Source organism: Phalacrocorax carbo, chromosome Z, assembly GCF_963921805.1.
Source record: "Phalacrocorax carbo chromosome Z, bPhaCar2.1, whole genome shotgun sequence".
Taxonomy (NCBI): domain Eukaryota; kingdom Metazoa; phylum Chordata; class Aves; order Suliformes; family Phalacrocoracidae; genus Phalacrocorax; species Phalacrocorax carbo.
Window position 1 is genome coordinate 68420295 of NC_087548.1, and position 26761 is coordinate 68447055.

At 44.9% G+C, this 26761-nt stretch overlaps 2 protein-coding genes across 4 annotated transcripts; both read right to left on the minus strand.

Moving 5' to 3' along the window:
- Window positions 1-6645: 6645 nt before the first annotated feature.
- Window positions 6646-14177, minus strand: SMN2 (survival of motor neuron 2, centromeric). Of its 3 annotated transcripts, XR_010370490.1 has the most exons (10): window positions 14070-14177; window positions 13877-13948; window positions 13664-13795; window positions 13205-13378; window positions 12662-12805; window positions 11567-11638; window positions 10915-11025; window positions 9917-10002; window positions 7334-7679; window positions 6646-6979 (listed from the first exon to the last, which is right to left on the minus strand). XR_010370490.1 is itself a non-coding variant. In XM_064437848.1 (9 exons), the coding sequence occupies exons 1-8, from the start codon at window positions 14106-14108 to the stop codon at window positions 9946-9948; spliced, it is 801 nt and encodes a 266-aa protein (XP_064293918.1). In that variant the 5' UTR covers window positions 14109-14177; the 3' UTR covers window positions 8609-8854; window positions 9917-9945. The 3 variants fall into 3 exon arrangements, 2 of the variants coding, with proteins under 2 accessions (XP_064293918.1, XP_064293919.1); XM_064437848.1 differs by lacking the exons at window positions 6646-6979; window positions 7334-7679 and adding an exon at window positions 8609-8854; XM_064437849.1 differs by lacking the exons at window positions 6646-6979; window positions 7334-7679 and adding an exon at window positions 8862-9196.
- Window positions 14178-14926: 749 nt separating this feature from the next.
- Window positions 14927-25536, minus strand: SERF1B (small EDRK-rich factor 1B). The gene is made up of 3 exons (XM_064437850.1): window positions 25419-25536; window positions 15934-16042; window positions 14927-15428 (listed from the first exon to the last, which is right to left on the minus strand). The coding sequence occupies exons 1-3, from the start codon at window positions 25423-25425 to the stop codon at window positions 15356-15358; spliced, it is 189 nt and encodes a 62-aa protein (XP_064293920.1). The 5' UTR covers window positions 25426-25536; the 3' UTR covers window positions 14927-15355.
- Between the last annotated feature and the right edge of the window lie 1225 nt (window positions 25537-26761).

The window sequence follows — 26761 nt, forward strand, 5'->3', positions numbered from 1 at the left end:
GGGGTCGGCTGGGAGGGGCAGGGCCATGGTGGGGCGGCTGACCCCGACTGGCCGATGGCACGTTCATTCCGTACCACGTGACACCATGACCAGTATATGGAGGGGGGGCAGCTGGGGCTCGGGAGCGGTGCGGCATCGGGTCGGCGGGCGGCGAGCGGCTGCATTGCGGGCGGTTTGTTTCAGCGATTCGTTCCCCTTCCCTCTCCCTTCCCCCCTGCCGGGTTTCGCACCTCTCGTTGTTCTCCTTTCCATTGGATTTTTGTTGTTGTTTCTTTTAATTTTAATTATTAAACTGTTTGTATCCCAACCCACGAGTGTTACTCTTCTGATTCTCTCCCCCGTCTTCCGGTGGGGCAGTGAGCGAGCGACTCCGTGGGGCTGAGCTGCCGCTAGACCACGACACTGATTTATTTTCTTTGTCTTCGTCTGGAAAGAGCTGGCTTTTTCTGAATGTTATTGTGAATAACATGTATATTTGTAAATGTGAAAGTGATAAAACTTGTTTGTATGATAATGTGGTGACTCACAATTTTTTCATTATTTGTTCAAAAAAGAAGACCTGAAAATACATTTTATACATTGATTGTTTTAACCTCTTGTTTTTGGTGGACGGTAGAGTTCTACAGATCAAAATTCTTTTTTTTTTTTTTTTTTTTTAAGAACTTAACAGGTGTTTTTGAGCAATTAGTTGGGGACATTTCTTCAATAAGGCAACTCAAACACAGCTGTTACAAATGGGTGTACAACATGTTTTACGGTTTAATGGTACAGCTCAAAACTAACAAGTCTATTACTGCCGTGTCTATGGTTGTGTGGTTTAAGTTTCACTTTCTTGTAGGAGTGTAAGGTTACTGAAAGGCAATGGATTTGCAAAGGTGTAATACCCAATTTTATGCAAACTATTCTTTGATGGTTGCAGTATTGAAGGCAATGATGCTGTTTTGATTCTGATGCTAGAATGAATTGCCAGAACTGCAAGTTATCTTCTCTCCTTGGCTAAGCTCCCAGAGGCAATATGGCGGGGGGAGAAGGGGAAGCATGGGTCCTTACCTGAACGTTGAAGAATGGAAACTGAGGCAAATGCAAGACACCCTTTGTCATTTTACAGTCTCTTTTCAAAGTGTGATTGTAATTTGAACTTGTGAGAATATAACATGCTCGAGGGATGATCCGGGTAACTGTAGGCCCATCAGCCTTACTTCAGTCCCCGGGAAAGTTGTGGAGCAAATCCTCCTGGGGACCATCACAAGTCAAATGAAGCACGTGATTGGGAAAAGCCAACATGGCTTCACTAAAGGCAGATCATGCTTGACTAACCTGGTGGCGTTCTATGACACAGTGACTTGCCTGGTTGACATGGGGCGGGTGGTGGACATTGTCTACCTGGACTTCTCCGAGGCCTTTGATACAGTCCCCCACAGTCTCCTCCTGGGGAAATTGATGCGTTATGGCCTAGACAAGTGGTCTGTGCAGTGGGTGGGGAACTGGCTGACAGGCCGCACCCAGAGGGTGGTGGTAAATAGCTCTTTCTCAAACTGGCAACCTGTCACTAGTGGGGCCCCCCAGGGATCCATACTGGGCCCAGTGTTATTCAATATCTTTATAAGTGATCTGGGTAATGGGATCAAGTGTAGCCTGATGAAGTTTGCTGATGACACCAAGTTGAGAGGGGAAGTAGACACTCCAGAAGGGAGAGCTGCTCTGCAGGAAGATCTGGATAGGCTGGAGGAGTGGGCCAGCAAGAACCTTATGAAGTTCAACAAGGACAAGTGTAAGGTCATGCACCTGGGAAAATATAATCTGGGAGTGCAGCACAGGCTGGGATCCACCTGGCTGGAGAGCAGCTCTGTGGAAAGGGACCTGGGGGTGCTGGTGGACAGAAAGCTCAACATGAGCGAACAGTGTGCTGCTGTGGCCAAGGCGGCCAACAGGATGCTGGGTTGCATCAAAAAGGGCATCGCCAGCAGAGATAAAGAAGTCATTATCCCGCTCTACTCAGCGCTTGTCAGGCCACACCTGGAGTCCTGTGTACAGTTCTGGTCCCCGCTATACAAAAAAGATGTGGACAGGCTGGAAGGGGTCCAGTGAAGGGCCACCAAGATGATCAGAGGACTGGGAAGCTGCCATGCGAGGATAGGCTGGGAGAGCTGGGTTTGTTCAGCCTTGGGAAAAGGAGGCTCAGAGGGGATCTCATCACCATGTACCAGTACTTAAGGGGTAGCTACAGAGAAGATGGAGGCTCCCTTTTTACAAGGAGTCCCATGGAGAGGGCAAGGGGGAATGGACACAAGTTGCTCTTGGGGAGATTCCGATTGGACACGAGAGGGAAACTTTTCACACTGAGGACAGTCACCATTGGAATAATCTCCCCAGGGAAGCGGTTGACTTGGCCACGTTGGACACCTTCAAGAGTCGTCTGGACAGGGTGCTGGGCCCTCTTGTCTAGACTGTGCTCTTCCTGGAAAGGCTGGAGTAGATGATCCCTGAGGTCCCTTCCAACCTGTGATTCTGTGAATTCTTACACTTCCTGAAAATACTACATAATACAGTTTGGACATAAAGTGCTGAGCCATAGCTTTTAATTCTAGATTGTGATGTAGATTATGGATGAAAAAATGCCATAAAATACTAACTCTGAAACATTTCTGGATGATGCAGGCTCCTGTGTGAAGGATTAAGAGGAGATTATTTTAAAAGTCATCAAATTTGAATGAGAATCATGTTTACATATTAAGGAAAAATACACATGGTGCCCATAGTGCAATTCATTACAGTAATTTTTAAAAATAGAACTTGAAGACTTTTAACAAGTTTTGCAGAACATTTCTGCCTTGGGATTTGGAAGCAATTAGTTAGCACACATTTTCCTTGTGAGAGGAGAACTATTTTTTACAACAAGTGAAAAAGAGTAAAACTGACAGGTTGGAGATTCTGGATTAAGAATTACTTTCTCAGGATGAATTTGATTGGTAAGTGTTGTAAATCTGTTAAGATCCCTCAATTATTTGAGAAAATAAAGCTCTTTGGAGGTGTGGGGAGCAGAATGTGACTATATGGAGCTGAACTGTGGACATGTTTGCTGTGTTCTGAACTATCACAGAGCAAAATATTTCCTATGGTTGTCTTACCACAGCACTTGTATCAACAAAAAGTTCTTCTACAAGATAAACTATATTTGAGTATTTTAATGTAAAATTCAAAAATCTAATAAAACTACTTCAGTGAAGATAACTATTGACAGTATGAGTTTGGCAATAAATTTCATTGCCTTATTAATTTCATTTTGTGATGATAAAATCCCAGTTCCTTTCTGTGAAAGATTATGCAATTCCTGCTTGTCACTACTTACATTGAAAGCAGCTAAAATTTAAAAATACTGCAATAAAACAATTGCTTGCTTTGATTTTTTTTTCCGTTTTTCACTTTTACTATCCATCTTCCATTTGGCATTGTGTGTTTTGCCACCTGTTTTTTTTTACCTAATTTAAGGAGAAATTCAGAATGTGCTAGCAACATTCAGTCATGGCTTTGAGATGGAAGAATTGAGAGGATAGAGGCATGTTGGCTTACTGAGGCCACACTGAAGCTTTTGGGATCTGCCAATCACCTGTGTCATCTTGCTCAAATCTCACCTGTTTGTCTCTTCTTTCCCTCCATTTTGGTTGTAAAAGCTTCAGGATACGTGCTATCGTCATTATAAGGACAGAGGTCAATCAGAGTTCACAGCAATCTCAATTTGACTAGTTGGATTTAACAATACACCTGTTTATACCAACTCTACAGTTACCTTATCCCTTCTTAGTAAGGTGAAATGTTTATAACCTGTATAAGCCACATTAAGGTAACAGAGGTCATGACTGAATGTTATCTAAAAGATGCAGGTAATATAATTTGGTAACCTTCCTTGTTTTTTTCAGAAAATGTCTGCCAAAGAGGACCCTATAGTGGAGATGAATCCTCCTGCATTGCAAGCTCACTTCCCAAATGTAGCCTTTGATTTTCACAAGTTTGCCAAAGACATGGAGGCAGAATTTCAAGAAGTGTATGAACAGCTGCAGAGGAGTTACAACCCTACCATGAGAAATGAACACAACAGATTATAGTCATTCTTGTCCTATAGTTCACATCATGGTCTTTCACTGAAATGGCAGCTGCAGGGTTTTATCGCACATTTGTTAAATCCAGTGTGCAGTGTTTTTGCCGTGGATAAGTTTTATTTACCATGAAGGTTAGATGCACCCCATATGAACAGCACAAGAAATTTTGTCCCACTTGTGAATTTGTCCTGGGGAAAGAGGTGGGTAATGTTTCAAAGTACAACATAAGTGTTCAGAAGTTAGAGAGCCCAGCAGAGAATGCATACAGGTACAGCATGGAGGACATGAGGCTGCAGTCCTTTCATGGCCATTCCATGCCAGAGGAACAAAGCCTGATTTACTTGCTAGAGCTGGGTTTTTCTATACAGGTAATTAGAAGTGACACTTGGAGGGATTTCTGCTTTGATTTATAAAACAGTGTGAGTCTACTTACAATACCTCCAGACTGTAATATATGTACTTACAATGATCTCCAGAGGTACCTTCCAATCCCTGCCATTCTGTGATTCTGTGTGTGAAAAATTATTCATTCTGTATTTATGAAATTTTTACTGCAAGTTTTTCTGCTATAGAAGCTAAATATCAAACATGCTGCTTAAGTAGACCTCTCACGCGCATTTGTCTGTGTAAGAGAGAGGTGGAAAATAAATGAAACCTGAATGCTTTGAAAGAAAAAGTGATTTTTCATCTGTACTAGAAATCAAGAATATACATTTATAATTGTGTTTAAAAGGTGTTTAAACAGTTTCAGTCCCACTAAATGTTGAAAAACTAGATTTTAATCCTGTGAAAGAAACCAAGAAATTAATCTGTAGCAAAACTTGCTTGCATTTTAAGGCCAGAATGACCCAACATGATTCTAGTTATAAAATAAAACACAGGCCATCTGATTTTAACATGTAAACAGAGGAATCATGCTGCTCCTCCCATTCACCTTTCTGTGTCTCACTTTAGTTGTGATAGAAGCGGCTTCCCTCTACACTAAAGTTCACAGGTGGAGCTAGGACAACTTTCTTGATTTTTGACCTTTGTTCACTACACAATGAATCTCCAGTGTTGCAACACTGTTTTGTAGATGAATTCATTAATGCTTCAAAGACCTGTTTTTCACCTGGACTGCTCCAACTACTCCAATTCAGAATCCCTTCTGGCAGCAATCTCTTCATGAAAGAAATTAACAGAAATCAGGTTAACTGGGTCATTTTTGAGAGATCAAGATTTGCTTTCTTTAGGTAGGAATTCTTTTAATACAGAAAACAGACTTTTAAAAACTTAATATTTGAGAGAAATTCCTAAGTTCCAATAATGACAATATATATACTTTTTTTCCTTTCCTCCCAGCTGCTTCTCTGCCCAGTTTTGTCTCTCTCAAAGTGTTGGATCTTAAAAGCCACTATTTTGATGGTAAGGAGGCCTGTGAAATCTTCGGTTTGTACACATCTTTCCTTTTGGCTGATCCCATTTGTTGCATTTGACAGAATTACTTTTCAGCATTTCAAATGGCATTTTAGCTGTTCGAGTTACTTAAGCTTTCCAGAAAGACCTGAAAAAAGTATCTGGAACTAGAATGTTAAATCAGGTCTCACAAAGCAGTTTGTGAAGGGCATGTGTTTGCAGCCTTCCAGGCGCGACGCACTAGGTGAGATGGATGGATGTCCTCAACTGTGGAATCAGAGGTGTCCAGCACCTCTGAAAGGCAAGATGGTCCTCCTGCCAAAGCCCTGTCTATGTGGAACAGGGAAAGGTTGGAAAGGCTTTCATTTTGGGAAGGGTAGATTACCCCAATTTCTTTCCTGTGCGTTCCTTGAGTTTGGCAACACGAAGATTCCTTTTACCTCTAGGGGACTCATGAGACCTCTTAGACCCTTTCTGGAGAAGTATTTCTGCCTTTTCTGTTGATGATCTTTTCAAGCTGTTGGGTAGAGAGTGAAGCGACCTTTGCCACAATGGCGGGGCGAACCTGAGGAAAGAAAGCTGATAGTAACCTATTGTCCAGAATCTTTAAATGTTGGTTTTTTTTCCACTTGGCTCTGCTGCTGTCACTCATTGGCATTACAAGATTTAGGAAATGTATACTTGTTTAATCGTAACAGGAAAGGTCATCATCTTCTCTCTGCAGTATACAGTTTAGGTGGTGTTCTTTACCTGGAGGAGCTCATCCTTCCTGCACCTCAGATACTTCTAATTATCTGGATGATGACAGCCTGCTAGAAACAGGTAAGTTTCAAGGAGAGACCTTCAAACATGAAATAATATTTCTGAGTAGATAGTGCTTCAGGATAAATTAATCTTGTTTATATGCAATTGCAAATTATTTCTCATTTTTAATGGCTATAATTTCTTCCTGTTTGCTCTATACACAGCCCAAAATATTACTTGCTCATCAAAGTGTATTGAGACTGCTCATATACTAGACTTTGCAGAAACCTCTTTTGAAATGCCTCCTTAGTTCCCCTTGCCTTCTACAAAGCAATGTAAATTACAAGAAAAATAATCAGTGGAAAAAAAGACTCAAAATAGAGGATTATAACTTCATTGCTAGTTTTATTAGCTTATATGTCCTGTTAAAATTGTGTATTACCAAAATATTTATTGAATTTAATACTTTAGTATATAGTCTTTTAAACTACTATCTCATATATGTGCTAGTGAAAATGTCTTAGCAAATGCTAAGTTTGTCGTATCATCTTCCTTTATTTTTGACATATATTTTAGTATATATAGTGACTTGATGATAGGCGTCTCATCCTGTAAGTAGGCTGACGGCAAGGCAAGACTGAAGAGTGTATGCGATGGTACACAGGCATGAAGAGATTGCTAAACTCAGTATCTCACATATGGTGTCTGACCTCAAGCGGTTGCTTAGGCTGGCATTTTATTTGCTTTGCTCTGCCAAGAGTGGTATTCAAACGCTTGAAAACACACTGCTATCTCATTCTACTAGGCATTAATGTGCCTGCTAAAGTATCCTCTATTTCATCAGCCTCCTCAGTCTGAGGTATTAAAAAGCATAAACGAGTTCACAGTTCTACTTTTTTCAACCTAATAGCAAAAATTTTGTTTTATTTTTAATGTACAATACCTCAGCTTCATTTTACTTTCCTTTATGTTTCATATGGTTTTGGAGCATCTTTAAATCCTTACTGATGTCTGTTTATTTTTGCAGCAAAGATTGCAAACTGTAGAGGTTTCCAGAAGCTTGAAAAGCTCTTGCTGTCAGTAAATCAGGATGTTACAGAAATTGGTTGGAAAAATTTCTTTACAACACTTAATAACATGCCTGCTTTAAAAGAGCTGGAATTTAGCCATATGTTTAGACATCAAATCAAAGCTGGTGCAACAACAGTGACAGCTTTTGTCCAGTGTGTTTCTTCATTGCCTAGTCCTGTGACAATAGCAATGGTGGGTTGGCTCTTCATCGCAGAGGACCTTAAAATGTTTGATATCATGAAGGAGCAGTATATCCAATCTAAGAGTTTGGCAACGGTGTTGCTGCTTTCACCAGTTTTTCGAGATTGGAAAAGTTTGAAAGTGTGAGGGTTTGTTTTTTTTCTCTTCCTTCTTGTATTACGAATTATACACCTGCATAAACATACACCATAAATTTTTTACGAGGATGTAACATGCCAGTCTCTTCTACAGCATGGTTAGGTAATGTGAAAGGACCAAGGAATAGAAGACATGATTAAAATAACTCTACTTGCAAAGCAAGTCAGGTTTTTATAGATTGTACCTAAGTCATATCTTTCAAAGAAAAATGTAAAATTTTGCTTAAAGCCTGTATACAATAAATTGATTTCATTGAAAGCAAAACAACTGAAGTAATTACATGAATCACGTATGAAATAAAATTAATAAATTCCTTTATGGTCCAGACTGCACTAAAAATAATATTTACATTTTGCTAGTGTTAAAACTGATAAAGGCCACTTTTTGTAAGGTAATGCCAGACACTAACACAGGACTAGCTCATTGAAGCAGATGGCAGTTGTGCCTCTTCAGCAATGAATAGTCGCTGAACAGCTGAGTCAGCAGCTTTGCATCACTGCAAGTAATCTTAATTTACTTCATCTAGACAATTAAGAAAACGTCTTCAAAGTGGCTTAGGGAAGTTAAGATTATGTCCTTCCCTTTTTGCTTAATTAGCTCTGGGAAAACCGATTTTCTGACATGTGACAGCAGTAGGACATGGAACTGAATGCAGCAAAGTTCAAGTCTGTATTTGGCTAGTTCCCCTGAAAAGCAAACCACTGGCATTAACTAAATTACTGTCTAGTTTTGTGGCCCCAGCCTCTATTCTACAAGAGTTAAGATTGTAAGGGCTGAAATTTAAGTCCGTACTGACCATTGCCTTTCCACAGTCTGCTTTTTCTAATTTGCTTTTAATAACGGTACCCAGAAAAAGGCCACACAGCAGAACTTTCTGGTGTATTTCAAGCCATTCACCCAACAGACAGATGCCTACAGAAGCTAGAAACAAAAACCACACCCAAACAAACCACACCCCTAACTTCAAAGTTTGAAAAGTAGAACTTTATTAACCAGCATTTATAACAAAAAAAATGAGCCTTTCTGAATCTAGCCATTGTATTCAGGATTCTAATCATATTAAAAGCGTTATCTTATGCATCTAATAGTATACTGTTTTCCAGGCCATTGCCACCAGTGGCCTCTGTAACACGCATTGCTGCCGCAGCTGTCTCCAAAAATAATCCACTGTAATTCCTAGTTCTGGTGTGGTCATCCAGATAAAAAGCCTGAGGAATACAAGAGGTGTTAAAATGAGAGATAAACTAAATCTATAATGTGGGGTTAAAAGACTTAAATCTATCATGTGGTAAGACTTAAATTGTTTCAGGGAAAGAAGACATTTTATTGCTGCAGTGCTTCTTAAATACATTTGACTAGAGGTCTTTAAGAAATAGCTCATTTCAATGCACTTAAAATTACTAGTCTGAGTTATTTGTTTACTTGGTATCAGGGGCAGCTCAATATTAAAAGATGTTAAGATTAAATTTTCTTGATAAAATTTGATCTTCACCATCAACCATCAGTGCATCAGTGATATGCAACTCTCAGTAGAAAAGATTTGTACCTGGCTTTAAAAAAGAAGCAAAAATTAGTATACAAGAGCTTTTTGTTTTTAAACAAACAAACAAGAATTACTCAACTGCACAGAAATTACACATAGTCACAGAAAATCAGAAAAACAAGTCCACAAGAGATTATAGTTTTGTTCTATGCGGAACTGAACAATATACTTGAAAATTCCTAAAGGTTTTCAAATAAAAGCACAAGCACTGAAGTAGTGAGAACAGAATTGCTCAACAATATAAAACTAAAATGTTGATCTTGTCCTGAAAACAAAGTTAGTTATGCATTCTGCTCTCCCATCTGTATAACGAAGCAGTTGCTTCTGAAGGTGTGCACAGAGGTACAAGAACTGCTTTTCACTTAAGAACCTTTTATTTTCAAAATAGCCCATAAACAAATAAGGTAACTCTTCATAATTCAAGTAAGTTGTGCCGTTAATCCTGATGTAGAGAGATGCTGTATTTAAACCTCTCATCAGAGCAATAAAATACTTTTCCTTCATTCTAGCCAAGAAAATAATATTCCACAGCTGCTAAGCAAAGGAGGGATTAATACTGGCAGAAGTGTTCTTTGTAGCGAGCCGTAAGAGCGGATGGAAGTCCTGAAGCTCACAGATTTTGCACAGAGTTCAGAACTTGTAGAGAGCTTGTAAAATGAACCATAGTTTCAAACACACTTGTCAAGCGACACTGTATGTTCATTTAGCACAAAATTAAGATACTTACAATCCTTTAAAACAACGACGGACATTCAGTTATTTTGCATGTGTTTCTCTCTCTAGTGCTGCTTCCATTCGACTTTGTTTTAAACCCTACAGGATACAATTTAGTGAAATCTTGTTTTTACTAACATGTAAATAAAAGCTTTAGTTGCAGAACAAAAACATTTTTGGAAAAATTTTTTAGTCTTTTACAAATCAAGAATAGCTTTTATCTCTTTGGGGAAATCAGAATGGGTGGTTTAAACAGGACAAAAGCCAAACTACCTGTCTTCTTTATAATCAGTGGTCCTACAGAATAATTTTGAACATGTATTTCTTGTTCAATTAAAAGTAAATTAGAACAATCCATAATTATATAGAATCTGAAGCAAGATACTCCAAACCAGTCTTTTGAAGATACCCTAAGGCACCAAATCCCTCTTACCAACTTCCCCAGTACAAAGTGTTTAATTCCTGCTGTAATTTTCTTTCCTTGTAAAGGTAGAAAGGAAAATAAATAGAAATCAATACTCCATGTCACAGAATTTTCACAACTAAGTTCCTGCTGGACCTCCACAATCACCTCGAACAATTATTGATGAACAGTCTTTGGAAAACTGCCAAATCTGATGCTAAATGTGATCCTGTCACTCACACTCACAGAAAATACATAGAAGACTACTGAATAATAAACATATTCAGATTTACTTGACCCGTCTACAAAGACAGAAGTGGTTGTTTCAGAATGGCTATAAAACACTGGCTATAAAAGTACCTGATGGGACCCCTCCAGTGGAAAAAGAACTAAACCAGCATTGTACGTGTACATGTACGCTGGCTCACGTGACTCCTGCTGAAGGACAGGAATACTTCTACAATACAATATACCCTTAAATTTACCTATCATAAACTGGAAAAGGAGATCTAAAAAGCAGCCCTCCCTGTCTAACTTCTTGCTGAAAACAGAAGCAGCAACACAAAAGCAAAATTACAATTACATTTCCAGACAGAAGTGGCACGTACCAGGTAATACCCAGTGTGATAACCACTCATGTACCAGGCTATCAACATACTCCCCAATGCTTCATCATCCTCAAGAGAGTCTGGCCTTATAGGTGGTGGAGGCGGAATCAACTGTGAAATCATAAAGGAAATGCCTGTGTTTCAATAGGGTATCTCCCTGTTGATTAGATAGCAACTAATTCTAAAAGATCAAAACATAAAACTGAAAAATAGGAACATATTCTCAGTGCATTCTCTGAAAAGGAGTCAAATAAGGTGATATTGTCAGAAAACCTGTGGTTTCCAAAGCCTGGGAGAAATAGGATTCCCATAGCTTGACTGTACACAAAAAGTTTTATTAGGGGAAAGTGTTTATCTGCATCAGTAAAATACTGTTAAACAAATGTAAGGTGCAGTTTTTTCAAATAATAAAATTTTTCTCTTGACATTCTTACCAACAGCTTCACTGTCACAAACATGAGTGCAGACCAGACCTAATGCATTAGATTCTTGTAATATTTGTAACTGAATGTGTTATCAAATACCTGAAAAATACAGGCTCTAACACAGAAATGTGTTCTGAAGACATAGTCAGTGAGCGTATTTAGTTAGAAAACTTGAAATCACCAATACTCATCTCTGACACTTTCTTCCTCATTCTCCTATCACTTACCGGTGGTCCTGCTAGGAAGGGTGGGGGCCAGCAAGGTAAAAACGATGGAGGTGCCCTAAATTTTGATTCGGTCTACATTGAAAAAATGGAATAGTGCAAATTAAAAAGAAATTTCAGGCATTAGGATTTTTAAGAGAATTATTTGAAGCAATTCACAAACCTTAAACTAAAGACAACACATCCCACCAATTTAGTGAAACTGCAGTTCACAGCACACAGTAGCTATTTCTGTGGAGCATTCCATGACTGGAAAAGTAGAACTCACATTACACATGTCTCTGAGGGAGGTGGTGCTGAAACAGGGTTCTTGTTCATACAAGCATTTTTTAAAACTATTTTCTGAATAGAAGTTGGTGGTTGCACTCTCACATGAAGAAGCATACCAAATATTACCAACAGGCAAACAGATAGCTTCTCTGCTCCTGTGTGGCTGGGGGCACATGCTGACTAAATTCCATTATACTTGTGAATGTCTTTAAAATGAGCTTAGATACAAATCCACCAATATGAAAGAAGGAAGATAAAAGCAAACCTCATGAAGGAGTCCTGCACAAACAGTGACATTTAGAAAACATAATGCTGCATTCAACTGCATTATTATTTAGACTCCTATGCAACAGGAAAACTGAATAATATATCAATACTCCAAGGCTTCATAATTCAATAAAGAGGCTACAGTTGAGAGCTTCTATGATACCTGGATGCTTTTGCTGACTTCAGTCCCCTGCTTAGTGAAAAACATTGATCAGCTAGAAAAAGTGCAATCTTAAAACATCAACAATGCTATCATTAACAGCACTGTCACAGTTCAAGGAACAACACACCTCTTTTAAGTTACAAGGCAACTGCAAAGCGAGTGTTAGCTAGGGAGAAGGCTTTCCTTCTTAGACAGCAGCACTGCAAAAGGGCTAAACTGTGGCCAGATCATCATAAAATGACATACCAACAGGTTCTAACATGCATATCTGTATATCTATTCCCAAAATGCTGTTATTTAGTTTCTACACAATGATAAATATCATGATGTTGTCTCAGAATTTGTAGTATCAGGCTTCACTGCGGTATATGCATTATTTCAGATAAGACTGCGCTTACCCTTCCCAGGCCTGGGGCTGCTGGTGGTACTGGAAAATATAGGTTTTGAGGGGAGAATCTTCCTTTTGTGCAGTTGTTTTTGTTTCGGCGTGACTGGGAAGATTTTTCACTTTCATCTGTGGAATATGGAGTCTCATTTTCATTCTAGAAAACAAAACATTGTTATGAGATGCACTGAACACGAGTTTAAAGCAAGCAATTTTAGTGTGAAAGTCCCATCTGCATGCTCCCCTCTCTCTAGCCCTCCCAGCTCTACTCAGGGAAGATCTTACGACCTTGTAATCTTATCTGCTTGCTATTCTAGCTATGTTATCTTTCACTTGTGAATTTCTTATTGTTCCCTCCCCTTCTTCCATGGCGAGTTCAAGAAGTAAGGGGACGCTTTCATTCCCTCCATCAGCTTGTGTCCGTTCTCAATGGAATCGGGTAACGATTCTCACTCTGAACACCGCAGTGGTGAAAAAGCTGCTGATTCTCCCACTTTCCTTTTCAGAAAAATGAAAAGGTATCCCCCACCTCCCCAGAGTTCCCCATTCCATTTACTGTTTCATCGCTGGCTGGAGGAAGTAGATCAGACAGGTTCTGCTCCTCCTCATTTCCATATCCTGTGTATATAACAACACATGTGCCTCTCTTCTGGTTGATGGAGGCAATAGTTGCTAGGTACACTTTACCGTCCTCAGACCAAACAGCATTACAGCTGTCACCAACTTTCCACTGCAACAGAAGCAAGAGAGGCAAGTAAACACCTACACCAATGATCAGAAAGACACCTTTTTCTAAACTCCTTTTTGGCCCAATTGTGAGAAAGATGACTCCCATGCAGAAAGTTTCTCTCTTGTATTTAGCAAAATTACCCAATTATATAAACCTATAAATAAGGTTTATAACATTATCATCCCCCTGCCCACACTCTTAAGGTGACAAAAACGCTACTTTTGAGTACTGCTGAGAAGCACAACATGCAGCACGAGCACTACTAGCGTTTACAGGCGAGGTGACCTGTTTCAAAGGGATCGTGATGCTCTTGTTTCTGTTTCTGTGTCTGTTCTTTTTGTTGTTTTTTCTTTTCATCCCCAGGTGCTGCTCCTGTTTGTCCGAAGGCTCCGAACACTGCCCGTTCTTTAAAGCGTTCTGCGGGAGAAGAAAAGAGAACAAAAGGCAGTCCAGCGCCCTGACCTAGGGCCCGGCCCCGCCGGGCCGCCCGCCCCTTACCTTGAAGGAGGCCACCGCCTTGTCGTACGCCTTGATGAGGGCCGTGTCGTCCCACACGTCTGAGTCGTCGCTCTGCGGAGGACATAAGTCGCTTTACCGCCGCTCGCCCCGGCCCCGGCCCCGGCCCCGGCCCCGGCCCCGGCCCCGGCCCCGGCCCCGGCCCCGGCCCCGGCCCCGGCCCCGCTGCGCCCACCTGCCCGGTCCCACGCCGGAACAAGATCCCCTCCGCCATAGCCGCCCGCACCCCCCCACGCCGTCACTTCCGTCGCCGCGGTGTGGGTAAGGCGGGCTCCGCCAGTCGCCCCGCCCCCTTCCCCGGTTTTACCGGGGCGGGGCGTCCGTCCAGCAGCGCCGCTGCTCACCGCCGATAGCCCCGCCCTTCCCTGACAGGGTCCGGCCGGGCAGCGCGGCCGCAGCCTTGGCAGTCGCCCCGCAAAGCTGGGCCTGCCTCAGAGCGGGACCAAGGCCCAGCCCGCTCGGAGCGAGCAGCCAACCTGCCCCTGTCTCTCACCGACTGCAGGCGCTACGCTGGTAAAACCAGCTACGTTTCCCTCAGTCTCCCCTCGAGCTGTGCCAGGGCCCAGCCGACAATCACTGCACCCGAGCCCCACATAGCTGACATGAGCAAAGGCTCCAAAGCTCACTCCTTCCAGAGATTCAAACCAGTCTCACCTTGTTCAGCACTCAACACGTGCAAGCACGTCTAAAGCAAGCACTTTTTCCTCTCACCACCTGTTAGTCCTGAGGCTAGTTTAAGTAGCCACCTGCAACCTATTAACTTCAAGCCTGTAGCTTCTCTAAAATTAGTACTAGATTCACAGTGATGCACACCCATGAAGTCCACAATTCAATCAGCATTTTTTTCCATAGTGTAGACCTACTGCTGCATATTATATTGCTTATAATACACATTTATTATAGATTTTTTATACATATATTATACTTAACTAGTTACACTGCATTTCTCCACAATTCTATCTATTCTTTGTGCTCTTGGTAACTTCTTAGAAATCAACTGATTATCAAGCATAACCATTTCAGATTAGACAGTACTTTGTGCAATATTTTATTGTAAAAATAATTTGAGATTTACAGTTCAGGTTAAGCACATCTTACAAGTGTGTTCCATTCTGCATGAAGCTATACTTCAATAATTAAGACAGGAAAACCTGGTCTAACTGTAGATTCAGAAAGTCATTGTTACAGGAACTGTTAAGGGAAACCAACAACTGCACAAAAGCTGGAGTAAAGCTATTGCTTGGTACTTTTATTCACATGCACGCAGAAAAGTGTAGTCAGTTTTGAAACAGCACTCCAGACAACTAAGCCTACACTAACCAGAAAATACTCTAAACTAATGCTAGTTGAACAACTCTGCAAGATGAGACGTTTAATCAATTTAATGGCCAGACGCTTTTATGAATATCTTCTAGACCCTTCTGCTTCATCCGTGCACACTATCTTCTCCATACAGACAGCTCATTTTGCCCCTGCCTGCAGAGACTTCTTCTCATTAGCGGCTTTTTGCTTTTGCTGCATAATTTCAGAGTCTCTGTGAAGAAAAGAAAGTTGGATTTCAGATACTGGCTCACTGTTTTTCTAAGTAGAGTGTCCTCCATCTTGTTTTTGCCCTTTAGCAACCCACATTTCAAGAAAGGAAAAAGATTAGTATAAAACTTCTCAGTTAGACATGAGCACACTGTTTCTATTACCCTGTTTTTTTCAGCACAGTACCCTGTGAAGTAGGCAAATTACTTGTTTAGTAGACACAACGGATCAAACATATTCAGGAAAGTATTACACAATCTTTTCCTGTTTGTACCAGGCAGAAAGCTGCTGAAAAGAAATAAAAGCTTTACAGGTTTTACAAAAAATAAATCTGTTTAACAGCAGGTATAGTAAAACCTACATCCACGGTTTATGCTCTGGCACATGAATGAACTGTGAATCAAGGCAAAGTACTTAAATGCTGTTTCAGGTAAGACGCTGGATTCTTTCTGACCTGTTTTCCCCTCTTATTTTCCCCAACCATTTCACTCAACTGTATTAGATCTAACCTCTGTTTTCTCTGAGAAGCAGACAAGCTATCCTCTTTCCTTTTCCCTTTGTGGATCTCCTGAGTCTTCTTCAGGTTCTTCTGGCGGGCAAGTTCACGCTGGTTCCCACCTGTAAGATAATATACAGTTTATACAGGTACTACCACTTTTTACACACCATTTGCCTGTGTGGAAGTCTGTTACAGAGGCGGGAAGGTTTGGCTCCATCTGCAGAGTTTGTAATGGCAGTATCTTCCACCACAGTCTCGCCCTCCAGTACCCAATGGGAAGCATGAAAGCCTGTTAGTTCTCACATTTACATTTCTACAAGTCATGTCCAAGAGACCAGGAAAATCCGTTCCAACATTCCTTCCAGAAATGCAATGCAATTTCCCATAAGAGACTGAAGGCAGACCATCCCAGCCTGGGCAAAATGACAACAGTAACTTATCAAAAAAGGAGCCATCCTCTCTATCACCAACAGGTTCCAGCATCCAATATAACTTACAAATTAATTTTAGATGGAAAGAACAGCATTCAAATGAGGTAGCCTAAGAGAGTTTATAAACTTCCTCAAACTCTTCCCAAGGCCCTTTAAGAAATCAAAAAGCAAGTGGCTGTGAGTATTTGGAATCCAGAAACATCCATCTGCTTTCAGTCTGTAGTGCTGTCATACAAAATCACTGACAGATTGCATCACAGCCCATGGTCAAGAACCATCAACATTTTAGATCTTCCTCATACTCTGTAATGACAGTTAGTGCCCTTTCTACTAATACGTGTAAGAATTCATTTCTGCAGATGCCACTTAGAAGATGACCAGTATAGTTAATACATATGGGAACTTTGGCTTTACTTTGTACTGGATAAAGTCCCCAAAACTACTTAGCACAGCATTCATAATGTATTATTGGGCACTCATACCCCAGGAGCTCTACAAGTGCTATCAAATGCTAAACTTGCCTTACTCTGGGAACCACGGAAGCAGAGAATAATACCTAGTATACAGGCAGCTGTATCTAGGTTTAATTCATTTTTGCTCCAAGGCAGCTGACGTGTACACACAGTACAAGGCTACAGCAGCTACAAACCTTTAGCCCAAGATTTCGATTACCCACCATATACCAAAGAGCCCCTTGCAAAACGTGTGGGCTGACAAAGCTGAAGGTAACACATAACCAAAACTCCAATTCCTCATCAAGACACCTTGCTCAGATAAAATGACTTACCACTTTCCCAAAACAGGCGCGTGTGTATGTCCCTGCACAGGGTGGACAACCCTAATGCTGTTCACATGCGAGAGTATTTTCATGCTATTGAAGGAATTCCTGTCAATCCGTCCTTTACAAGCAAACACTGTGCAGAGTGTCTGCAGAGTTATTCCATACAAATGGTGTGCTGGTTTTGGCTGAGAAGGGGTTAATTCTCCTCACCGTGGGGGGTCGGGGACCTTTCCAGCTTCCCGCGCTCTGCCGCGGGGCGGGGGGGAGCTGGGAGGGGCGGGGCCATGGCGGGGGCGGCTGACCACGACTGGCCAATGGCAGGTTCATTCCATGCCACGTGACACCGTGACCGGTATATGGGGGGCGGGGGGGTGGGGGGGTGGGCAGTGGCAGCGCGGAGGCGGTGCGGCGTCGGGTGGTGAGTGGCTGCGGCGCGGGCGGTTCGTTCCCGTTCCCCCTCCCCTCCCCCGGGGCTTTGCGCCTCTCGTTGTTCTCCTTTACATTGCATTTCTACTGTTGTTTCTTTTAATTTTAATTATTAAACTGTTCTTATCCCAACCCGCGAGCGTTACCCTTCTGATTCTCTCCCCCATCTACCGGTGGGGAGTGAGCGAGCGACTGTGTGGGGCTGAGCTGCCGCTAAACCACGACGGTCTTTTTGGCGCCCAACGTGGGGCTCAAGCACCACGTCACAGCACCACGTTGTCCTTTTTGCAGTTGGTGTTAAAGATCGGTGTTGGTTTGTTGAGTCTGCTGTGTTCTGCTGTGATTAGTAGTGTTCTGCCTACAAGATTTGTTACACAAACACTGGTTTTCAGTTTTACCTGGTATTGGGTTTTTGCTGAAACCATTGCTGTACTTTGGCTACCACCTTGTTGAGGCAATTAGCAATGATACCTTCTCCTCTGAGAGACTTTATATGGAGGAAGTACAGAATGGTATCTTTGCAGTTTTTTTCTATGATGTCTGTGCCTTTGTTACAACAACCTTTTTGTATCTTGAACATCCTTGGGTGGTTAAGGTGCACTTATTGTTAGTTTTTGGGCAGGTTGTTTTGGTTTTGACTAAGCAACTTAAGAATATCACCCAAAAATCTGCCCCGAGGCTTGATAGTTAGAGTGGCAGGGCATGTGGGATAGCATGGGCAAATGCCTAGGGCAGTGGGCACCCCCAGTGTTTTGGAGTTTCACCCCCGAACAAGTGCAGAATCCTAAAAAACTAGTAGAATATTTGGAGAAAGTATGTTGTTACGCAGGGAACTCCAGAGAGACACAGATAACTGCAACATGCTGGGGTCTGGCCCATGCGTACCGAGCCCTGCTCAACAGCATTCAATGCCCCCAGGGGGAAGAGAATGTCTCTGGATTGAAATGCAAAGTGACTGGCACTGTGGTCACTCCAGCCCTGAGGACAGGCACTGCAGCCACTCAAACCCCCACGACAAGTACCGGAGCTAGCTCAGAAAATCTGTGCCAGTATCAGTGGCCCCCATACACAAGATGAAATATTGGAAGCGGACATCAACTCGTTTAGAACGGGATGATGAAGAACCAGGGCCATCGCGGGGAGAGGAGGAAGAAGTAATAAATGAAATAGAGACCACCCAATCCCTGTCCTTGAGTGAGTTGCGAGATACACTAAAAGATTTCAGCCGTCGTTCGGGTGAGCACATTGTGACCTGGCTGCTCCAATGCTGGGATAACGGGGCCAGTAGCCTGGAACTAGAGGGAAAAGAAGCCAAACAACTGGGATCCCTTTCTGGGGAAGGGGGCATTGACAAAGCGATTGGAAAAAAACCACAAGCCCTCAGCCTCTGGAGGCGACTCCAGACTCCTGTCTGGAGTGAAGGAAAGGTATCCCTTTAAAGAAGATGTTACATATCACCCAGGAAAATGGACAACCATGGAGAAAGGCATCCAGTATCTAAGGGAATTAGCTGTGTTTGAGGTGATTTATGGTGACCTGGACGATCAACGGTCATCCAAAGATCCAGATGAAGCTGACCGCACACGACCCATGTGGCGGAAGTTTGTACGGAGCGCACCATCTTCGCATGCAAACTCATTGGCAGTGATGTCCTGGAAAGATAACGAGACACCAACAGTGGCAAAGGTGATTGATAGACTCCGGGATTTCGACACAAATATCTCTTCCTCGCTTGTCTCTGCTGTGGAAAAACTATCCCAAGAGGTCCAGCAACTCAGAGATCATCTGTCCTACTCACCACCTCTACAGAGTAGTGTCTCAGCTCTTAGGAATAAGCGTCCTTTGGCTCAAAGGAGATGATACACACCACAGGCCACCCTATGGTTCTACCTGCGTGACCACAGAGAGGACATGAGGAGGTGGGATGGCAAGCCTACCTCGACCCCACAGGCACGAGTACATGAACTGCAAGGAAGAACAGTCACTCAGGGAGGCTCTTCCAGGAAAGCTGCTGCTCCAGTTTCCAGCGAGCAAATCCCCAGACAGAGGAGTAGCAGCGCAGATTTTATTTCTAAGTGTAATAGAGGGACTCCTGATTCACATTTACAGGAAGTGAGTTGCGAATGCCATGATCAGGACTAGAGGGGCTCTGCCTCCGGTAGGTGAAGGAAAGGGATAACCGGGCTTACTGGACTGTGTGGATCCGACGGACTGGCACATCTGACCCACAGGAGTATAAAGCCTTAGTGGACACCGGCGCACAGTGCACCTTAATGCCATCAACTATATAGGGGCAGAACCCATTAGCATTGCTGGAGCAAATGGGGGATCCCAAGAGCTAACTGTATTGGAGGCCGAAGTGAGCCTAACTGGGAATGAGTGGCAGAAGCACCCCATTGTGACTGTCCCAGAGGCTCCCTGCATCCTTGGGATAGACTACCTCAGGAGAGGGTATTTCAAAGACCCAAAAGGGTACAAGTGGGCTTTTGGTGTAGCTGCCTTGGAGACGGAGGAAATTAAACAGCTGTCAACCTTGCCTGGCCTCTTGAAGGACCCTTCTGTTGTGGGGTTGCTGAGGGTCAAAGAACAACAGGTGCCAATCACCACCACAACAGTGCACCGGCGGCAATATCGCACCAACAGAGACTCTCTGATCCCCATCCATAAACTCATTCACCGACTGAAGAGCCAAGGAGTCATCAGTAAGACCCACTCACCCTTTAACAGTCCCATATGGCCAGTCCGGAAGTCTAATGGAGAGTGGAGACTAACAGTAGACTATCATGGCCTGAATGAAGTCACTCCACCGTTGAGTGCTGCTGTGCCAGATGTGCTAGAACTTCAATATGAACTGGAGTCAAAGGCAGCCAGGTGGTATGCCACAATTGATATCGCTAATGCATTCTCCTCAGTCCCTCTGGCAGCAGAGTGCAGGCCACAGTTTGCTTTCACATGGAGGGGCATCCAGTACACCTGGAATCGACTGCCCCGGGGATGGAAACACAGTCCTACCGTTTGCCATGGACTGATCCATACTGCACTGGAACAAGGTGGAGCTCCCGAACACCTGCAGTACATTGATGACGACATCGTGTGGGGCAGCACAGTGGAAGAAGTTTTTGAGAAAGGGAAGAAAATAGTCCAAATCCTTCTGAAAGCTGGTTTTGCCATAAAACAAAGTAAGGTGAAGGGACCCACACAAGAGATCCAGTTCTTATGAATCAAATGGCAAGATGGACGTTGTCAGATCCCAATGGATGTGATCAACAAAATAGCAGCCATGTCTCCACCAACTAGCAAAAAGGAAACACAAGCTTTTTTAGGTGTTGTGGGTTTTTGGAGAATGCATATTCCAAATTAGTGTCTGATCGTAAGCCCTCTGTATCAAGTGACCCGGAAGAAGAATGATTTCAAATGGGGGCCTGAGCAATGACAAGCCTTTGAACAGATTAAATGAGAAATAGTTCATGCAGTAGCTCTTGGGCCAGTCTGGGCAGGACAAGATGTAAAAAATGTGCTCTACATCACAGCCAGGGAGAATGGCCCTACCTGGAGCCTCTGGCAGAAAGCGCCAGGGGAGACCCGAGGTCGACCCCTAGGGTTTTGGAGTCAGGGATACAGAGGGTCCGAAGCCTGCTATACTCCAACTGAAGAAGAGATATTGGCAACATATGAAGGGTTCGAGCTGCTTCAGAAGTGGTTGGTACTGAGGCAGAGCTGCTCCTGGCACCCCGACTGCCAGTGCTGGGCTGGATGTTCAAAGGAAACATCCCCTCCACACACCATGCAACTGATGCTACGTGGAGTAAATGGGATGCACTGATCACCCAGCGGGCTCGAGTAGGAAACCCCAGTCACTCAGGAATCTTGGAAGTGATTATGGGCTGGCCGGTAGGCAAAGATTTTGGATTATCAGCAGAGGAGGAGGTGACACGTGCTGAAGAAGCCCCACTGTATAACAAACTGCCAGAAGATGAGAAGCAATACGCCCTGTTCACTGATGGGTCCTGTCGCCTTGTGGGAGAGCACCGGAGATGGAAAGCTGCTGTATGAAGTCCTACACGACAAGTAGCAGAAACTGCTGAAGGAGAAGGTGAATCGAGGCAGTTTGCAGAGGTAAAGGCCACCCAGCTGGCCTTAGACATCGCTGAACAGGAAAAGTGGCCAGTGCTCTATCTCTATACTGACTAATGGATGGTGGCAAATGCCCTGTGGGGCTGGTTACAGCAGTGGATGCAAAGCAACTGGCAGCACAGAGGCAAACCCATCTGGGCTGCCACATTGTGGCAAGATATTGCTGCCCGGGTAGAGAACCTGGTTGTAAAGGTACGGCATGTGGATGCTCACGTCCCCAAGAGTCGGGCCACTGAAGAACATCGAAACAACCAGCAGGTAGATCAGGCTGCCAAGATTGAAGTGGCTGAGGTGGATCTGGACTGGCAGCATAAGGGTGAACTATTTCTAGCTCGGTGGGCCCATGACACCTCAGGTCATCAAGGGAGAGATGCAACATACAGGTGGGCTCGTGATCGAGGGGTGGACTTGACCATGGACGTTACTGCACAGGTTATCCACGAATGTGACACATGCGCCGCAATCAAGCAAGCGAAGCAGGTAAAGCCTCTGTGGTATGGGGGACGATGGCTGAAATATAAATATGGGGAGGCCTGGCAAATTGACTATATCACACCCCCACAGACCCGCCAAGGCAAGCGCCATGTGCTTACAATGGTAGAAACAACGACTGGCTGGCTGGAAACATATCCTGTCCCCCACGCCACTGCCCGGAACACTATCCTGGGTCTTGAGAAACAAGTCCTGTGGCAACATGGCACCCCAGAGAGAACTGAGTCAGACAGTGGGGCTCATTTCTGAAATAGCCTCATGGACACCTGGGCCAAAGAGCACAGCATTGTGTGGGTGTATCACATCCCCTATCACGCACCAGCCTCTGGGAAAATTGAACGGTACAATGGACTGTTAAAAACTACACTGAGAGCAATGGGGGGGTGGAACATTCAAGCACTGGGATCCACATGGCTTTTGCTAAATGTGTGTAGTCAACACAAGGGGATCTGCCAACCGAGCTGGCCCTGCCCAGTCAGAAATCCTACATACTGTGGAAGAGGACAGAGTCCCTGTAGTGCACACAAAGAGTATGCTGGGCAAAACAGTCTGGGTTCTTCCTGCCTCCGGCAAAGGCAAACCCATTTGTGGGATTGCTTTTGCTCGAGGACCTGGGTGCACTTGGTGGGTGATGCGGGAGGATGGAGAAATCCGATGTGTGCCTCAAGGGGATTTGATTTTCGGTGAAAACAGTCAATGAACTGCATGGCACAATGTGAACTGCTATATAACACTGTGTGTCACTTCTGTGTTGTATCAATGATATCAGAGTACGAGCCTCCCAACCCATGGAAGATCAACTATGAAACAAGCTGTGCAGCAGTGATGGAACGATGACTGACTCGGTATGCAGCAACCCAACGCCACACACCATCTCTCCCACCCGGAAAGACTGATACAACAGATGGAGCCCAGAGTCATGGACTGGGTGAACTCAATGGACATTTTAATGGACATTTTACAGGGAAGGTCCATGAACTAAGGGAATGATGTCTGTGTATTATGTTAAAGGATGGGAAGGGGAGGGGTGGTGGTTGGTACGGTTGTATTGCATCATATGGGACCTGGGCATGGTGTAAATGGTATGGAATAAGGGGTGGAGAATGTGCTGGTTTTGGCTGAGAAGGGGTTAATTCTCCTCACCGTGGGGGGGGTCAGCTACCTTTCCAGCTTCCCGCGCTCTGCCGCGTGGCGGGGGGGCTGGGAGGGGCAGGGCCATGGTGGGGACGGCTGACCCCGACTGGCCAATGGCAGGTTCATTCCATACCATGTGACACCATGACCAATATATTGAGGGGGGGGCAGTGGCAGCACGGAGGTGGCGCGGCATCGGGTCGGCGGGCGGCGCGCGGCTGCGGCGCGGGCAGTTTGTTCCGGCGGTTCGTTCCCCCTCTCCCCTCCCTTCCCCCCTCCCCCGGGGCTTTGCGCCTCTCGTTGTTCTCCTTTCCATTGGATTTCTACTGTTGTTTCTTTTAATTTTAATTATTAAACTGTTCTTATCCCAACCCACGAGCGTTACCCTTCTGATTCTCTCCCCCATCTACCGGTGGGGGAGTGAGCGAGCGGCTGTGTGGGGCTGAGCTGCCGCTAAACCACGACAAATGGTAAGACTGTAAACTTAAGAACCAAACTGAACAGCATCAGTGAAAAGCTTGGCTGCAACCTCTGCACAGCAAAGCAGAGCAGGTAGAAAAGTAGAGCAATGCCGTATGCACACAAGGCATACGGAGCCAAACAACTATTTGAAAAGAAACTTACTTGTACCATCCCTGCTTCCAGGTGAACATTGCCAGGACTGTTTGGCCCCAGTACTTTACCTGGGACACTGAACGTGTATCCCTAGCTCCAAGGGAGATGGTGCTGTTCTCTACATTCTGTAACACCAACCTAAATCTTCCATGAAGTGTGGTGCAGTCCTGAGAGAAGACAATTCAGCTTCCTGTAATGTGAAATTCAGGCATGAACTGCCACATAAAGGCCAGTACACCCTTCCCTCTTATACCTACGCTTAAGCATCCCCATTCTTGCCTGCCTCTCCAAGACACAAGCCTTAGTTCAACCTGTCCCTGTTCTTCCAGCTCCAAGATCCAGCTATTCTTGAAGTGAAAGATAAGCAAAAGACCTCTGAATAGCACTGGAACGAACAGTAATCATCTCTACTGTAAGGAGGTAAAAGAAAATGGCAGTAAGGATTGGCTACTGAAGTCATCATCCCTGGAGTTCTTTCTGAGCAGCACAGGATCTTATCTCATGTCAGAACTTAAAGCAGCAGAAAAGTGCCATTCTTGCTCTATTTTGCTATTATATACTATTATACATAGATTTTAAATCACAGGGTCTAGTCCAGGCCTGACTGATAACTGAAAGCAGAACTCTGGAAACATGTACTAGACTGCATGGTGGCATACAACTTTTACACCTCTAGCACTTCAGAAACTGTATTTAACTAGGTCATCCTAAAATGAAATGTTATGATTCTGCTATGCTCAGATGTAGGATGCTGTACCTCTTTTTAACCTTAACCTATGCTTATTTTAGCATCATACAGAACAAGGAAAAGAAATATCAACAAAAGCCATAAACCTGCCTCTTCCTCACATTCAGGTGGCAGACCTCAGAGTCTGATCTGTGCACAAACCATTTATGATCCAGGTCTTCACCTGCACTTCCAGCAGTGCAGTGGCTTCAAAGGTAAAGCACCTTCAAAGGAAAAGCACCTCCTCAGTTAAAAAGGCAGTTTCTGTATTGCCAAGTATAATACGCAGAAGCCAAAACAGCAACTCCACCAGTTAGGTGAGCCAGAGGACGGCTTGGCTCGCAATTCTCCGCCATTTTAGAAAGATATACCGACGTTACTTTTGAGGAAGGTGGTAATTAGCAGGTCCTGTTGCCCTTTCAACGACAGCTTTAACAACCGCCGTTTAAACAGCGTACTATTAAGTATCCGGCAGCGATATAAAAGCCCTTTAGTTACAGACTGGACGGCAGCCAGGACTGCGCCCGAGCGCCACCGTTGTTCCAGCAGACCACCGTCATTCTTCCTCCTCCCTCCCCCAGCACAGCCGCGCCAGGGGACAGGGCGAGGGCGGTTTTGCTTCGAGCGCAGGACGGCGGCAGGAGGCGCGGAGCCTCAGCCCCAGCCACGCACCCGCTCCCCATGGGACTTCGTCACTGGCACGCCAAGCCGGGAAGGACCGAAGCCCCGACCCCGGACTGCTCGCCGGTACTCACGGGTCATCGTCGGACGCGCCGGCCGCCGCCCGCCAGACTCAGGCCCGCCGGGACCTTCACAACCTTCCTCCTCCCCGCTGGCCCCTGTCGTCCCTTGTGAAACGTCACCGCTCCCCACCCACCCCGCCCTTGCCCGCCCCCCGTACGTCACTGCGGCGCGCGGCACACCGCCTGAAGGCGTCGCCCAATTAGCAGGCTGTGCGCCACCGCCGCGCGACTGGGAGGGCGTGGTCGGCGGCCACGGAGGGGCGCCTCCTCCCCTCCCTCTCTCCTCCCCTCCCTCCTCCCCCGCGGCGGGAGGGGGTGCGGGGCCGCCCCGCGGCGGGTGCTGGGGGCGAAGCGAGCTCCCCTCGAGTGACGTGGGGCGGGGCTCGGCGTCGGAGCGGGTGACGGCGGCAAAGCCACTCGCTAGCTGAACCCGGCCCGGGCGCGGGAGCTTACCTCGGCAACTGTTTATAGGATCGGAAGAAAGTAATAATTTTCAAAGCACCCCGGTGTGCGAGTAAGTGGCTTTTGGCCAACAGCCAAGTGGGAAAACAAACCGCTACAGACCCTGCCAAGGGGAGTTGCAAAAGCCCGAACCGCTTACAATACTGCTTTTGTGGGGCGCTCACTGCTCACCCGAGCCCTGTGTGCCTGGACCAAAAATGGGTGTTCCCCACCCAACGCCTCTTTAGTTTTAGTGCTGTGCAAGCCATCCCTGAGGAAAACCCCTTCCCAACCACAAGGACTTCCCTTGTTAGTTAAAAAACCAACGTAGTTGACCAAGGGAAGCCAGTCAATGTGATCTTTTTGGATTTCAGTAAATCTTTCAATACTGTCTCCCACAATATCCTCCTGGACAAAATGTCCAGCACACAGCTGGATAAACACGTAATGCAGGGGGTGAGCAACTGGCTGATGGGTCAGGCTCAAAGGGTCATAGTAAATGGGGTTACATGGGGCTGGCGGCCAGTCACTAGTGGGGTTCTGCAGGGATCCATCTTGGGGGCAGTAGTCTTTAATCGCTTTGTTAATGACTTGGATGCAGGACTGGAAAGAATACTAATGAAGTTTGCTGAGGACACAAAGCTGGGAGGAGCTGTTGACACTCTCGAGAGCAGAAGGGCCCTGCAGAGGGATCTGGACAGACTGGAGAGCTGGGCAATCACCAACCCTATGAAGTTTAACAAGGGCAACCCTGGCTGTACATACAGACTGGGGAGCGAGAGGCTGGAGAGCAGCCCCGCAGAGAGGGACCTGGGGGCTCTGGTCGATGGCAAGTTGAACATGAGCCAACAGCGTGCCCTGGCAGCCAAGAGGGCCAACCGTGCCCAGGGGTGCATCAAGCCCTGCATTGCAGC

Coding starts and splice junctions, on each gene's coding strand:
- SMN2 (XM_064437848.1), bottom strand. CDS start 14,108: ATGGCGGAGGGGATCTTGTTCCGGCGTGGGACCGGGCAG. Junction 13,949..14,069: donor TCCGGCGTGGGACCGGGCAG/GTGGGCGCAGCG, acceptor TGTCCTCCGCAG/AGCGACGACTCAGACGTGTG. Junction 11,026..11,566: donor CCTTCCTAGCAGGACCACCG/GTAAGTGATAGG, acceptor ATGATTTCACAG/TTGATTCCGCCTCCACCACC.
- SERF1B (XM_064437850.1), bottom strand. Junction 15,429..15,933: donor GCTTCTCAGAGAAAACAGAG/GTTAGATCTAAT, acceptor TTTTCTTCACAG/AGACTCTGAAATTATGCAGC.